Below are 17,061 nucleotides of genomic sequence, written 5' to 3' on the forward strand. Positions count from 1 at the left end.
CTGCTGATATCTGACGGCCAGGAGAGTTTGCTAAATTCTTTGAAGTCACTTGCTGTATTTCATTCTAAACCAAATTTAAAACAACTTCATTCCAGACTATGCTATTTTTCCCAGAACTTCAAGGTGAGATTTTCCTGCACCATTTTTCCTTCTATTTCTATTTCTTCCTTTTCATCTTTCTACTTACCACTACCATTTACTACATGTGATAACTCAGGGTCCAAAGATTACTGTATGAGATTCCACAAAAGTAGTCAATACAAGCCTATGCATTTTGCATCAGACCTCCTTCTGCAGCCAAAATGAACTTTTCCAGATGCACAGTGATAGAGTCGCTAGTTTCTTCATGAGTAACTCCAGATAGCTTTGCACAACCCAGTATCTGAACACATGCATGCTACATTTGCAAGCTGATGGCCTTAGACCAGAATTCCACAGAATCAGGAGCTCTTTGCATTTAATCTAATACACACTGAAAATAAGATGGTTAAAAAAATGTATCTATGTCATTCTAGTCTAAAAACATAATTTACAACAAATACACAGTGTCAGGAATGTTACAGTAAGAAGCTAAAGGAACTCTGTTTCCTGCAAGCACAATCCTGGAGGAAATAAATAAATAAATAAATAAATAAATAAAATCCAAATAAAGTCAGAGAAGAAAAGATGGAGTATGGAAGAAAACAATGAAATTGAGCCTTAAAGTTATTCCATGTTTTATTCATGGAAAAAATGTATTAGAAATACAGAGAGTTGTCAAAACTATTTTCTGTGAAATTAGCAGTTCAGGGGAAAAAGCACAAAAATAATATTACAACACAGCTGTACTTTTGTTTTATCTACTGCCTCATTTTCAACCTCTAAATAAGTGTATTTTTATGGTAGATTGCATTTTATATATATATATATAAAGAACAACTGTGAGAAAAACAATTGGTCAAGTCAGGAAGATCTTCAACTGGTTAATCATCTTGCCTGGGCTTTTGACAGTCAGCAAAATCACAATCATTATAATAAAGAGAATTTTGCCACTAGCAGTTTTTTTCCATGGAGATTTCTCTGGTCTCAGTGCCTCTGTAGTTTCCATATTTGTAAAGATACTCCTTTAATCTTAATTTCTAAAAAGAATATATGAATTGTGTTTGCAGAGCTGAAAGTATTTGGACGGGAAAAAAAAAGAATGAGTATCTTACCCTTCCTGCAACCAAAAAGGACTACACTTATTTACTGACAATTTTCTGTTTTATTTCTCACCCTTGCAGATTCAGCAGTTACCATGTGAAAATAAATAAATAAAATACCAAACAAATAAATGAATAAAACCGCGTGACACTGTTTCTGAAAAGTCGGGAGGTTTTTGTTTGTTTGTTTGTTGGCCTGTTTGTTTTTTTTCCTGAAGACTTTGTACTGTAAGAGGAACTCAGCATGTGAAACACTGAAATGCCCCAAAGAAACGCCCTTGGATTTTCAGATGTGTTACGCATGTCCACACTGCTTCTCGCACAGGCACACAGCAGCACTGGCTGAGGAATGTGATACAGGAATATATTCAAAGAAAAAAAAAAAAAAAAAAAAAGAAGAAGAAGAAAAAGAAGAAAGAGAAGAAAAAGAAGGAGAAGAAGAAGAAGAAGAAAACCATGCTCTTATGTTAGGTTCTCATCACATTTCTATTTTGGCAAGAGTCATTCTTTGTAAACTTACAAAGTGGGACAGAAAAAACAGCACTTAACATACTGCTTACACTTTACCATCTAAAAATGTAGAATTGCTTAAATAAGACAGTATGCTTTGATTTGTCATCATGTTTATTATTGCATTTATTTTCTGCCTGCAGATACTATTAAGGAAGATGTTTCATCTCAATATATGTATAAAATCAAAGGAACGAAGGAAGGCAGTATGACTAATTTAATTACTTTCCTGGTTCTTTCAATAAATGATGGCTGAGCATAGCAATATGAATAAGGATTTGTAACTAAATATCACACTGTAATTATGAAAGAGCAGGAAATTGAGATACAGATTCTGATTCTAATTGCTTCATGATAACCATGCAAATGCATCTCACTCAGAGTACTCTTTCACGACCCTGGAGTTCAGGACTCTGCTCTTTCACCTTTCTTGTCTATTTATGAAGCAAAAAGCTCTTGGCATCTAAATTATCGGTGTGGTTTCTGTGATGATGATCTTCTAACTGTTCCATTTAGGTGAATATTATTTACAAGCACTTATCATTATTAAAATTTGTATGAGCTAGAAAGGAACTTAACTTACATTCACTACTTGGAAATATCAGTTCTTTACCCCTCTTTACACTGATGGGAAAAAAGGAAAAAAAAAGAGTGAAAAAGAGTATTTCTTCAGAAAACCGATTATTTTCAATGATCTACTTTAAGTGCTCAGCACAGGCCAGATCTCTATAATATCTCAGAAGCACAGCTAAATGCCTATACCTATATGCCTCCCATAGAACTAGGCGCATTTGCACCTCAACATTCAGATGAAACACACTGAAAGAGTTTTAGGATAATGTTAAATTGACAGTACTTTTATGCTGTGATTTTTTCCTCAACTAAAATTGAATGACTTCATTCATTTACATAAATAATGGAACAGAAACAGGACTCTCAATTCAGCACTTTTTTCCAGAACATGGATGAGGGTGCTCCAGGATGATGGTAGACTAACTTTACCTTAGTCTATGATTTTTATCTAGTTGCATTCTAATTTAGTACTAACTTCTCTAGCGCTTTTTTCTTCCTCTCCTTACTGTCAATAAGTTAAGCTTTACGACTCCTAATAACACCATTAGCCACAAGCATGTAATGGTTATTTTTAACTAACTCAAATATGCCCTTCTAATTTGATAATACTACCTACTCTTTCATTGTAAAGCCCATAAAATCCATTTCCTATGTGCCTGGTGCTCCTTCAGAAGCTATAGATCACAGTTAAAGAAATTTAGAAGACAATTTTTGTTTCATTTCCCTGGATACCCGAAGTTACTCCATTATTGTGTCAGATTTATTAAACAATGCTTCAGGGCAAAATGTATAGACAGCTTTGTAGAAAAGGTTGTTCCAAAAATACAAAAATCCCTCTAACTCATCTAGCTATGGAGAAACTAGTTGCAGTCTTTTCTCAAATAGCAGGATGAAACTCGCCACTACATACATGTAAGCCATGCTGAAAGCTGAACATTCGATGTTACATGTGTCATCCAGCAGACAGAAGTCCTGACTCATGCTATGCTCCCTTCACAAGTTTCCTGGACAAATAGCATGCTTCTATTCAGGGCATTCTTCCCTTGCAAAATTAAAAACTAACAAGAACTTACCCTTTTAATCAGGCTATCTGTATAATGATATAATGAATGAAGTGAAGTCACCTATTAGTTTTTGTCATTTTCATTATTAGTACTGATTATCTTTTTATTACTATCTTGTCTAAAATCTCTCATGACAATGGAAAGTGCTACTAAGTTAAATAACTCAAGAACCTAAATTTATCAGAGATGCAGAGGTCTTTGTTAATTTACTCTCACCATTTTTATTTTGTTCAAAACCGGTAAATATAAACTACAATATGATTACACACAGGAATTGCAAGCAGAAAATGGAAATGATGGTGTCCTAGTTTAACCTATGCAATGTATACATCTCTAAAGGGTGGCATTAGAGAATGATGAAGCTTTCAAAAGATCTCAAGGTGTTGGGTACCCAATTCTGATTGAAAATCAAAATACATCACTGTTTTTATACATTGAGAGAGAATTTGTTGCCAGTGGTATATCCATGAATATTGAGACAGAGGGAAAGAGAGAGAGAAAGAACATTTCCTATTCTATATTTAAAACACAGATTTAAAACACTGCAAAATTTACTTTCCTTAAAAGGACAAACAAGAATGGATTACACAAAAGCTCTTTGTCAGACACTCAGAGACAGTAACTTCTCATTGGGAGCAGTACATCTGCTTCATTATCAATCTTTGGAAAAACATCCAACAAGTGTTATTTGCCCCTTTTGAGATTCTGTGTTGGTGTCAAGCACCAGTAAGACAGCAGCTAATGAGACAGCAGCTGAGGCAGTGCCAGAGCTCACTGCCCACACTCCTTCATAGCAGTGATGACTTCAGGCTTCTGACCCTTCACTTGGCTGAGGACTGGCCTCAAAGGCACACTGTAACCTGCCACGTTCAAATCAAAACACTTAGCTATTGCTGTTGATTTCAGTGAATTAGAGCTGATGCACAGTAGCCAAGGAACAGGCAGTTGGCATTTCGTAGACAAGATGAACAGCATATTTTTCTATTCCTTTATTATACTTAGAAGATACTTCACATTCACTATCAAGCACATTTATAGTTTACAGTTTGTAACTATCTATGCTAATGACCTACTACCTGCATTGAATTTTTCTGTACTTTTTAATATCATCTGCATTTCCTCCACTCATGGTCAAAAACAAACAAACAAACAATCAAACAAACAGATAAAACCAAAGGGAACAATCTGAACTTAAAGTTCCGATGAGCAATCCTATCTTTCATTAGAATTAATAAAAATAACTAGTGCATTTAATTAATTGACATAGGAGTAGCTTCAAACCAACCACAGAATTTTCATACAGGTTGTTCATCACATTTAGAGTAACTCAGCAACTACCTCATATCACTCTGTCATTACATCAGCTCTTAGGTTTGGCAGAGTACTGATGGCAACTGGCCTGCATGCTATCTGGATATAAAAGAAATACCATAAAAATTCCCTTTATGTTTTTTAATTTCCACAAAAACAAGCAAATTGCATTTTTGTTGGAGACATTGCTAATAAATAACATAATTATGTTACTAATAGATCATGATCTGGTATGGTGACAGCAATTTGACATTTAAAATAAATATGTTTATGTTGTGCATTCATTTCAAAAACCAATATGCTGTTTCTACCTTATCCTCAGAAGTCTGCAAAAATAAATCTGCCAAATTCATAACTATAACTATATATAAAAATTGATATATGTATATAATTGTTTTCTATGAACACTATGTTACTACGAACACTATTTGTGTTGTGATGGAGTACTCCAACCCAGCTCTCTATGGTTCGGACCTCACTAGCGTGCATCAAATAAAGATCATCTAATAAGAATATGTATCAAAGGTAGACCCCGTTGGTTCTAATCATCTCACTGATATGTGATTCTTCCTACTTAACAATTCTAGTGATAAACAGCATTGTCCAGCAGCATTACATTTTAGACACAAAGAGTATCTATTTAATAATTCTTTAATGCTTTATTGGATCTACAGGAACATGTTACATTGTAAGAGAGATTACTACATCAGAACTTCACAAGCTCGTTCTTTACATTTATATTAATACAAAACTACACCTAGAATAGGCCCTTCTTTCTGAATACCAACTAATTATATATATATATATATATATATATATATATATATATATACATGGCACATCTCTGTCACTGCCACCATTTCAGACATTATTTGTCAAGTCATGTTTTCATGTATGTTGGATCACTGCTTTATAGATGAGGCTGAGGTATTAAATCCAAAATGGCTAAAGCTCTGACTGAAGACAAATCTTTTCCGAAACTTGTACCAAACTACATTATTCAAATCTATTCAGCAAGCATTCAAGTAGCAACATGATAGATGCAGCAGGCCAACCTGGGTACACAGCTAATCAATATTGCATTCTTGAACAGCCATTGCATACTTTGGAGCCCTATGTGGAGATGTGGCGTGTGTGTGCTTAACACCCAGTACTGTGAGGGCTCCCAACAAGTTCAGCTGGGCTGCTCACTGCAAATCCCAGGTGTGCACATATATCTTTGTCTAAAGATGTAGCAGGGCCAGTTTTCTGACACCTATGGCAAATAGTTAAGAAATTACACAAGACCCTGCATAACTATGCGTTTGTGAATTCTTAGAAAAGGCTACTATTTACTGCAGTCATATTTGAACAACACAGCTAAACAGATAACACCAAATATTTTTTTTTTCAATAGGCTATGCACAACATAAGCACACAACTCATCTGCGTGAATGTGTATTGCTTTCATAAATTCTCCACTGCTTATATCACTGAAAATAAAGGTCTTCATTATATATTTGAGTAATCAATACTTTTAAGTTATGTTTCACCAGGGAAAACGAAAATAAGTAAGGTTAAATTAATGCTGTCACTTTCTATAAACAGGTCATGGTTTCCTGCTATAGAAACTGCTAACTTCATTAGTTTACAACAGGAAATCAACACTGTAGCATATTTTAAAAGTCTAATTTACTTAGAGTAATAAAAAGCCCCCCTCAAGGCTCATCATGTATGTCATATTATGCTTAGCTTTAAACACTCTAGCTAGAGAACTGTATAGAAAAATCTCAGCAAATCAAGTTGATTAATATTCTGCATTTGTATGCAGTAGTGCTCTCCACTCACTAAGTATACATAAATATTATTTTATTAGATTTGAAAGCAGTTGTGTTAGGTGGGATAATAAAAAGTCTCTATTTTACATTATCTTTCTCAGCAATATAGTCTTAAAAACAAAAGGAAAAGAAGGAAATTACTACACTAAACTCACTAAAGAAAAGGTCAGAAATTAAGGATTCCGGACTTGTAAAGCCATGCTTAGATTCGCAGAGCACAGAATTCTCCATTCAATGTAGGAACATCTACACTAGGTTTGCAGGGATCTCATCTTCAATCATATGGTTAGATAAAAAGCTAGGGATAGTTTTCAATTTCTAGTAGTCATCACAGTTCACAGCACCTTTCTGAAGGAATTCCATTTCATGAGGCTGCTGCTGGAGGGCAACCAGAGAACAGAACAAGAACACAAGCACAAATTTAATTGGAGTAAAAAAATAAATAAATAAATAATTGAAAGCAAACAAAAGAAGTGGCAAAAGATCTTGGCCTCTACATTTCTACCTTTCTACTTCTACATTATTACACATTAATTAACTACTAATTACACTAATTAATACACAGTTCTACTTTTTGGAGCAATGTTCCATTGCCTGTCAACTGGCTTCTAGTTCCGGTTTTAAAATTCACTCCTTAATACACATTTCTCCCAGAAAATCTTCCAGCAGAGTTTGATTTTTCTATTCAAAATCAGTCACCAAAATTAAAGGAGATCAACACATCATAATTGTTTCATTAAATTCTCAACTTACTGTCAACTTTGGTAGAAAAATCAGAAAGACGTATCCTCAGCCTATGCTACTATACACCTTAACAAATACTATTCCTTTCAACCACAGCAGATAAACAACAGAAATCATTGCAAATCTGATTTTAACTAATATATTTTTAAAACTCTGGGGCTCCTAATGACAGTTAAGAGACTTTCTCAATTCGCCATTAACCAACTCATCAACTGTATTTACACTAAGTGTGGCATTTCACTTGAGGATTGCTACGCTTCAATGTTAGAGCCTGCTGTATATAGCCTCCTAACCAAAGAACATTTTTTGGATATTCAAGTCAAGATGTCATGCTAGCGCTTATAACCATGTAATTTGTCATTTTTGAGATTTTTTTTAGGCTCTTGAAGAATAGGAACTTGCCCGATTCATTAGTTATCCCTCAGTAAGAACAGAAGAACTGAATTCTTTTCCAATTACACCTCTTCATATTTCAACATATTTATTAAATTACCAAGCAGAGCTTCTCTTGGAACATTTCCCATTATAGTAATTCCCCACAGATTTTCTTATAAGGAGACAAAGTGCAGTGTTGGGGCACAAGTAAATTGTAAGATGGCTGTAGGACTGATGGCTCTAACCTAATAAATGTTATTATCAGAATTATCATGTAGAACATAATAGGATATTTTTGCAGTACAATCACATTAGTGTTGGTAAGTTTGATTTCCTGAAGACAACGTGAAGATTTTCATGCAAAAAGCAGCACATATTTCTCTATTTTCATGTCATATTTTTATACTAATCAACACTCTAATTTTGATAACAGATCTAAAAGCACTTGCATTAACTTCCAGCTGACTACACCTACAGTACAATACACGTGAATGTCACACATACAGAGCAACTTAAGGAACTTGTTATGAATATAAATAGATACTGCTACAAAACTGTTTAAATACATAAAGCTTATGCAGTGCAGGGATAAAGCCTATGTATGATGTACATACCAACAGGAAAAATGAGGTTCACAAATCTTCATGGCTGGGATTGTCTTCAATGACTTTTGGCAAAGGCCATAAGCAAGCCATTGCCTTAAAGAAGCTTTTATAAAAAGCCCAACAAATCAACTACTCTCAAATACACGGAAAATTATTTACCCTGGTTTTCAGAAGAGTTACATGCTGAAAGAATTAAAATAACCCCTTGCATTAAATAAATCCTATTAGAATAAAAAAAAAAAATCTAATACTGGCTTATCTTCAGCATGGTATCTGTGTATCATGTCTCCCTGTGATTCTATGAAAAGGGCAAGATTAAAGATCTTTCAAAAAATATATATTTTATCTGATATCTTCATTTGCTCATATATGTACAGCCATAAATTTGATCACTTCCAATCTCGTGACCTTACAGAGTTTAAAGCTTTGTGTTTAATTATTTGCATAACTTAACTTGCACATGGCCATGTGATCATTTCTATATTAAGCTGTTCATAAAAAAAAAAAAGTCTTGAAAATATATTATAATTTATTTGAATTGAAAAAGGTAAGAAAATGCTATTTACATATCAATGGAGATAGCTACTGGGGGAAAACAAACAAACAAACGAAAGTCTGATATGGTATTACTAACAGGAATTCTGGCTGAAAAGATTTTATCCTGGAAGTAGGCCAAAGCTTAAGACAGCAGCCAGAACAGCAACCTGTCAAAAATGTTTAGATGGCAGCATCTAACTTCGGGACTTCAAGTACTTCAGTAGTAAGCTGATAAAAGTCTCTGAAAATCAATCCATAATACAGTGAGAAGACTTAAGACAATGACTTTTAAGCAAACACATATAACCATCTTGTGCCAGATCCTAACCCAGTATAAACAAAGACATCATTTTTATCTGGTGAAATTCGTTCACCTTATACTGTCGATCTCTTCTTCCAATTCTTTCTTCTAACTGAACTATTGAAGAAAACAAGTGATAACTAGGCCAATCCTAAATTTTCTGTAGCTAGCACCACCACCAGACAGACAAATCACCAGGCAAATGCTATTAAGAGAAACGCCTTTGTGTTTAAAGATGACGTATATACTGCAACAAACATGTCTCTACATTACTGCTCAGAACAGAAATGGCTACCATTTTTCAAAGGCCAACGTAGATCTTTCCATTTTAAAGGCATCTCATTTGCTCTGGATAATGAGCCAAGAGTAGAAAGATTGTGTGTCATATCACATCTCCATCTTAATTACTTTTCCACAAAGAAAATGTAAAATAGGCATTATAATCCTAGCTTTTCCAGAACCTGCTACAAGTCTTTATAATAATACACTGGGCATAACTTTTCTGTCACCATTAATTCAGTCCTTTAAAATATCAAAAAAAAAAAAGGAGGAAAACACACATGAGGCAAAGCACAACATGTTAGGAAATTTTATTTATGGAAAATGATTCTGCCAGTTAATTTGTTTCCAACAGGCCCAGGGAATAAGCAAGTCTAAACATTACAATTTCTTATAAAAAGCAAGGCTGGTCTCTGGAGATTTTTGACCCATGTTTTTTCACCCATGAGTTGACTTTCTGTAACCACTTAGCAGTGTTATTCATTATTGGTTTAAAAGGACCTTTCTGTGCAGTTAATTTATTGTACCCTCCAGCTTCCTAGCTCTTGACAATTTAGGAAACTATGATCATACACATTGCTGTTATAGCCCTCCATACTCTCTGGCAACTTTTCTTTCTACCAAATGCAATGGATCTCATGTTTTGTTCTAAAGGTAGATGTGCAAACAGGTTTAAAATGGTATAACACAATGGTTAAATACAAACTTCAAGAATTATCATACAAAGAACAATGGAAACAGGAGCGTAATTCAAGCAGCAATGGTTTCTCTGTACTCATTTGCTGCATAAATTTGCATCAAAGGAGGGAGCAGAACTTAAAATGATACACACCTGCAGGGATATATGTCATAAACCCACATCCACGTGAGTCTTTATGAATGGGCAGTGTCGGTATATCCATGTGTGGATGAAGTAGTAAAGGGTCAGAAAAAAGCATGTGAAAGAGATAGTCAGAGATATTCCTACTTATAAGCATCCCTGTGATTATTAGAGTATCAAAACTATATATCAAATCATAACAGAGTACAAATTCAGACCTCTGCCTCTGATTAAGTATAAATCTCACACGCTTTACACTTCTCTTGAGTCCTTTGGAGCAAGCAGGACTTCTACTGTTTTTGGGAAAAGGAACGCAGGATTCCCCACTGCAGGTGTCATGGCTTGGGTAATCCTATTGTAAAATTATTCTGAATACACTGTAAGTTCACCTTGGCTATTGTGATTAATCAATGCAGTGCAACAGTGCCTTAATCAGCCATGAGTACATACCAACCATGAGTGAAAGATTCAAGTTGAACTCATGCCTGAAGACAAGGAAGGCTTGTTTGTTTGAAGCATCTTATTCTAGCACACACAAAATCAGGTTGCAGTTATATCAGAATGGTAACTGCCTGGTGGAAGAAGTCATTCTAAATATCTAGAAAATCAAATGGGTCAGCCCTTGGTGCTGTGCAGATGGAATTCTTCTGTATCTATAAAAATGTCTTCCCTTTGATAACCCACCCATATGAAGACCAAATGCAGTATATGAGAGCATCTTCCTAGCAAACAGCACAAGCATTTAGAAATCATACTAAGAAATGCATACTGCTCTTCCCTTCTAAGAAAATGACTCTTCGCTATTTCCAAGTAATTGTACTGAACTCATTTTCATCATATTTCTAAAATAATAGTCTCCTTGAAGATAGTCAGTATTTATCTGTCTTACCGGAACGATGGTGATGTTGTTCTTCTACAAACTCCAAGTCAAGCATTAGGTCATCTTCATCCAACTCACAGGAACCCAAGTTATTCAAAACATCCTAATACATATTAAATTAAAAACAAACAACAAAAGAAAAATAAGCATTTAGACAAATGGGTTAACCAAACTCTTCTACACAACAGAATGAAGAGTCAGACCTGGAAAATATGTTTAAGTTGCTACAGGAAGTTTTTCTATTAACATTGGACTAGTGAGAAAATGTATGTAATAACCATCCAAGTAGGCCATGTATTTGTTATGTAAGTAGGACAAGTATTTGTCACCATTCCCTGTTTTAGAGGATCTTGAACATTTAACTGAAAAAAAAAAAAAAAAAGTAATGCTGTCTGTATTACTATTTTTTTTAAACTGTTCAATGATACCTTTTGCATTTTTCCAAGTTTAAACATAACTTTTTGTGAAGCATAAATGTTATTTTTAGCACAATATACAATTATCACTATCTGTTTTTCATTACATTTTGGCATTGTCTGCCAATATTATCGGAACAGAGATTTACTATTCTATTTATCCAAGACATAAAGAGATACAAGTTCAGAATAAACAGCAAATTCAGACATGAGCAATCAATTCATGAATTTTAAGTATTCATATGGGTAGTATAGAATTACAATGACAGAGAAGAAAGCCTGACTGTAAGGTGTAGCTGCTTAGGTCCCTATTCCCTCTTTGTAATTCATTTTGTTTGCTAAGTTTCAAACACAGACAGGTAAGGGAGGCTTATATAATTCAATCTTTGGAATTTATTATTTTTAAATGGGGGTGGGGTGTCTAAAATTAAAAGAAACTCAAGTTTAGTTTCTTTGCACTACACTTTTCTCTCCAGGATTTGCTTCTTGGAAGGTAAAGTAAGTGATTGTGCCTCAGGTAGACATCTTTACTCTGTGAGCTTATAGTCCATCAGTATCACTGTTCAGGTTTCATTTGTGGTCACAAAATGGCATTCAGTTTGGCCTCAATAAAGGCCTGTTCGGACAATCATTACTTGCAGCCATCCACAAGACAACAATCGGTCTCTAAGTAAGTGACCCACAAACATAGACAGCTCCATACAGGAAGCCCTGGCTGAAGACAGCGTCTGCTCTCACCACTCAGAGAGGAACAAAGCGAACTGCTGGTAGCATGGCTGCAGGCAACCCACACCAGGACAGTTCACCTATTTATTGTTCTCCATTTCTATGCTCACCACAGGCAATTATGGAAAAGAAGGAGAGGAGGCGATTGTTTTCTCTAGTCTCTACCAATTTAAAGAAGCTATGCTCAACAGATGAAAATAGAATTAGTAGTATCACATACAGTCAGGTAAGCATTTCTTCTGACATGATAATATCACGACATTCATAATCTTCTCCACAGTTCCAATGTCTAATCAAAAATACACATATTCTCCAGATAGTATTTTGTTTGAAAATCTACAGAACTACAACAGGCATGATCCGTAGCCTATTCCCCAGAGAAAAAATTCAGTAGACATCCCCCCGCCCTAATATGTTGGCGCCCCAGACATCCCTTTTGCTGCCCACTCAAATTTAAACCAAGGGACACTGGATTTCAGCATGCAAGAAGCCATGAATCAACCTGTTTGTGGGGCTAGAGATTGCTATAGAAATCTGCTGTAAAGAAAGCAGAGAAATATAAGAGTAGTATACCTCAGACTAGTAAAAGCCCTTCCTGACCTCACTTCCAACAGTATTTTTTTCATGTTCCTTCTAATTCTTTCAAGTATTTTTCCCTCCATAAGAGATGTCAATTCTTATTCACACTCAAAGCTTACACTTATTCAACTCTCAAGTAATGATTTCTTTAAATTCTGTTTTCCACTATTTCAGAAACAGTGTACAGGCAACATAATAACTGTTTTTGTTTTCTTTCCCTAGCTTACTGCTAGCATGAGAATACCTCTTCTGAGATGCAGAACCCATTGTTAATGCTGTTATTGCATTTATAAATGCCGAGCACAGAAAGTGAGAATTATCAAGTGGCGAAACTTTCATACAAAGGAAAACACCCATCACATGTGACTACAGTCACATCAAGCACAGAACATCTTAATCCCTTTATCTTAACGTTCAACATTTAACTCAGAGATCTGCTAGCCAACCTTCTTCATAGTAACTATTTCTTTTCCTCAAGGTGACAAAACGTAGATATTCAATAATCAAATCATTTCTTACCATAGAAAACAAAAGCATGGTAATGAAAATGCAGTATGCAGATGCATTGTATCAGGTTATGGTATCTGATACCTGCATAGATACATACTTATCTAGTCTGCATTTATGTTAACATAGAACAAAAACCCAAAGTAAAACCAGTTTTCTGATATTAAAAAGAAAATAATTAAAAAAAAAAAAAAAAAAAACTGTCTTTTCTATTAAATGGAAGTGGGAGAACACCTATTGCTCAAAGTTATAGATAACCGCAAATTTGAATCACTGTTGGAGCAAATTAAATACCAAAGATTACAAATCTCATTTAGGGCTTATGTGGATCCGTTAGCAGCTAAGTATCTTTCAAAATAGCAACAAGACACTACGAAAATTTGTCTTCTTTTCTTTTTCATGTATTCCAAGAGACATGACTTAACCATCTCTAGTCCAACTGTTTTTACAAGCTGTCTTCCAAAAGGAGAATCAAGGATTATAGCAAGGTAAGATCAGAAAAAAATTAATGAAGTAGTGTCTAAACAAATTAAGAGCTTTTTCTTCTATTTTGAAATTCCATTTTTAAATTTAGACATTACTAGGCACTCAAGGTTCACCAAAATGATGTATTAAACAACTCAGAGAAGGTAAAACATATCTTGTTCTATTGTTTTATTACTTAATAAAAGCATTCCAGTGAAAAGGTCCAGAATAATCCCTGCAATTTTTAAGCAGTATCTAAAAGTTTTTCATGCCAGTACTGGTTAAACGTAGAAAGCAAGTAGCAAACAGTTTTTTCTTTAAGTTGGAAATATTGTTCATATTACTGTTGACCAACTGAACCCGTATTGATATTAATGTTAAACATCCTTTGAGGAACCATAACAATAACAATGAGCATGATTTCAAGGTAGTTCAGTATCTCCTACTCCTTGTGCATCATCATGCATCATCAGAAGTCTTGTGAGATTGCCTGCAATTTCCTTGCAATTACTGCAAAAATGTAGTGATTCACAGGCCTTGTCTTCTAAGCTGAAGAAACTCCACTGAGTAAGATGGACTAAAAATAAAATGTTGTGTACAAGTCTCCTCCTGCATAAAATTGCCTTTCAGGAAGGCCCTTGCTTCCAGTAACCTTCAGAGCAGAGAAAAATCATGCCCCGTCTATCTGTTCTTGTCCTTGACTGGGAAGTTCTTCCGCGTCCTGCGAGGCTGGTGTGTACCCGGCTCCTTACAGCGACATCTCTGCTTATCCGATGTCTTCCCCATGCAACTGTAACCCCCTTGTCTCCCCTTTCCTAAGCCTCTCTGACTGTGCCAACAGCAGTAGACAAGATAAAAGCGATAAAGTTTTATTCTGATACTTATTTTTCTCAGAATTAACTAAACAAACAAACAAACAAACACTCTTTCCTCAGGAGTTTGCTTGTTCTTTATAAAAGAACAATTCACAAAACTGGGAACAAACAAAGCAGCTGCTACCCACCACCACAGGAATGAACACTTGCCACGGTGAGCTTCTCTATCTGCTAGATGTGTCAACTCTGCCAGTTTAGTGGCTTCCTTATTGTCATCCACCACTGAGGAGGAACATTTGCTTGCAAGGAATCGCTCCCCAGAGGCAAAAGAGGTACAAACAAACTCATGAATGCATAAAAGCACATCCAAGCAGAGGAGCATTGGTAAAGTTCTGACTTCTGTCTTCACAGTAATATTTTCTGTAATTACATAGATATAAAACATAATAGAAGGTCCCTAGAAGGATCTGCTTAATGCCACAGTTCAGCAGTACTGCTCTGAGACATGCCAATGTATTCCCCTCCTATGCCTCCTAGCTGGGAGTTTCATCACTCCTTGCAACTCCTTTGTTGATATGACAATTGGTAACATCTGTAATTTCTTAAGCTTAATACCTTTTGACCCTCTCCCTGCTCTCCCCCTCACTACTGCTACTACACTCTTTGAAGAGCAAGGCAATTAAATTAAAAAATAATAATAATAATAATTAAAGAGGGACTGAGAAAATAAAAGAGAGAGATGAAGCCCTAAACCAGCAGTCAAAGAGAATAGTTTTAAGGCGTTGTTACATAAAGAAATGAACATTTTCATCAAGGTTCCAAGGAAAGGTCTATTTATGGTGACATATTTATTTGTTCCAGAAGGTAAATCATTTAGCAAGGGCAGAAGCTCTGCAGCAAAACCTTCTTATTTAGTTTGTAATAGCCCCTTTATAAGCCCTGAGACATATTTCCCACTTCTGTGTCTGCTTCCCACTTGACTTCTAGCCCTATTCTGCCTTTAAAATGGATCAGGAAATAACATAGTGGTGTTTTTTTCCTTCCAATTTATCTAACCATTTTGTATACCTCAGTGTCTCTCCCTCTGTGGTGGTTGCATTAACAACTACAACACACCCCTGCATCAACACAGGCTGATCAGCCACTGTGGAGGCAGCACTCAGCAGCATCTGCTTCCTTGAGCAGAACCTGTATGCAAAGCTCAGTATAAAATAACTTTGAGCGCATCTCCATACGGAGTCTTTACACGATCTTTTTGTTACAGCACTCAAGTGCATGTAATCTAGTGTATCTATTCTGACCTCCATCGCTGTTATTTTAATAGACCAAGACCTAAGATGCAGAAACCCAAAGGGAAGTTGGAATTTTCTTAGTTGGAAGAAGAGTAGAGAGAAATGGACCAACGTTATCTGAGAGAAGGTGTGAGTATACTGAAGTTACCATTTGTCCATCTCTCAGGTGTCATTTTTCCAGTTTTCCTGTTCAAGACATGCTTCAGCCCCATTTCCATACTTCTCTTTCTAACTTTGACATGGTGAAATACTATGGATATGTAAACAAGTTTACATTTAAACAAGAATTTAACAATTATATTTACAATATTAATAATGTGGAAGAAAAAACAGTAACTTGTACACTGTTTCTGACTACTTTTGATAAATGTAACAGTACATCTGTTCTTTGATGGCTGTAGCAGAACACAGCATTAACCCAAGAATATTTCAGTAGAATATTTCAGTAACTTTTCAGTAAGTATTTTTGCATTGAAAATTCTTTCAGTAAAACAAAAGGTGTTTAGCTACAGTTTTCCATCCAACTATTAGGTATCTTACTCAAAGCTCATTGGCACCAGTGGTATTCAGTTTAGTTTTAACTGGGTCCAGATGTTCTTAATAAAGAAACAGGACTTCAGACTAGTTTAATTATAAAAGATATGCAGTAGTTTGTATGGATATAGCTCAGGAATAGCTAAAACATTCCAGGAATAGAAACATACTAGAAATACAAGTCCTTCCATCCAGGCAGTATTGTAAATTTACCCAGGATTGCTGAAGGAGGCTACCTACCTATTCTAGTTCCTTCCCTATTTCTGTCTTTCTTCCTAGTTTTCTTTCTTGTATTCACTCCAAGAAAATCTTAAGTGTAATATATGTGTTCTTGGTCCTTTTCCAAAACAGTAAAGTATTTCAAAGTTTTTAGCCCTATTCCAACCTAGAGTCTACAACTTCTAGAAAGTTTGAAAGCTGCAATAAATAAGAAGAGACTTAGTAATAAGTACATATTAAATTCCCAACATAACAGGTCTCACTTCTACTGTTAGGCTTAATTAAACAACAAAAACCAAATAACATTTTCTTTATGAAACCCCTTTTATTGTTGTTTATTATTATTATTACTCCAAATAACCAGTTTAAACATATAAATAGCTAGTAAAATTACTGCTTGTGGAATTAAACTATACTCATTTAAAAACTGACTACCCTGATATTCAAAAATGACAATAAGACATGCATATGAATATACAAATGTACTAAGGCATATTATTTCATCAAACAA

At 35.1% G+C, this 17,061-nt stretch overlaps 1 protein-coding gene across 10 annotated transcripts in view; it reads right to left on the bottom strand.

Annotated features, from left to right (window-relative positions):
* The window catches only part of CCSER1 (coiled-coil serine rich protein 1), a 682,619-nt gene that overhangs the window by 496,794 nt on the left and 168,764 nt on the right, over window positions 1–17,061 (bottom strand). For all 10 annotated transcript variants that reach the window (XM_072037037.1, XM_072037036.1, XM_027455716.3 and 7 more), the window contains one exon: window positions 11,007–11,100. In XM_072037037.1, coding sequence (XP_071893138.1) covers window positions 11,007–11,100 — 94 coding nt within the window. The remainder of the gene's footprint in view (window positions 1–11,006; window positions 11,101–17,061) is intronic.

Source organism: Anas platyrhynchos, chromosome 4, assembly GCF_047663525.1.
Source record: "Anas platyrhynchos isolate ZD024472 breed Pekin duck chromosome 4, IASCAAS_PekinDuck_T2T, whole genome shotgun sequence".
NCBI lineage: Eukaryota > Metazoa > Chordata > Aves > Anseriformes > Anatidae > Anas > Anas platyrhynchos.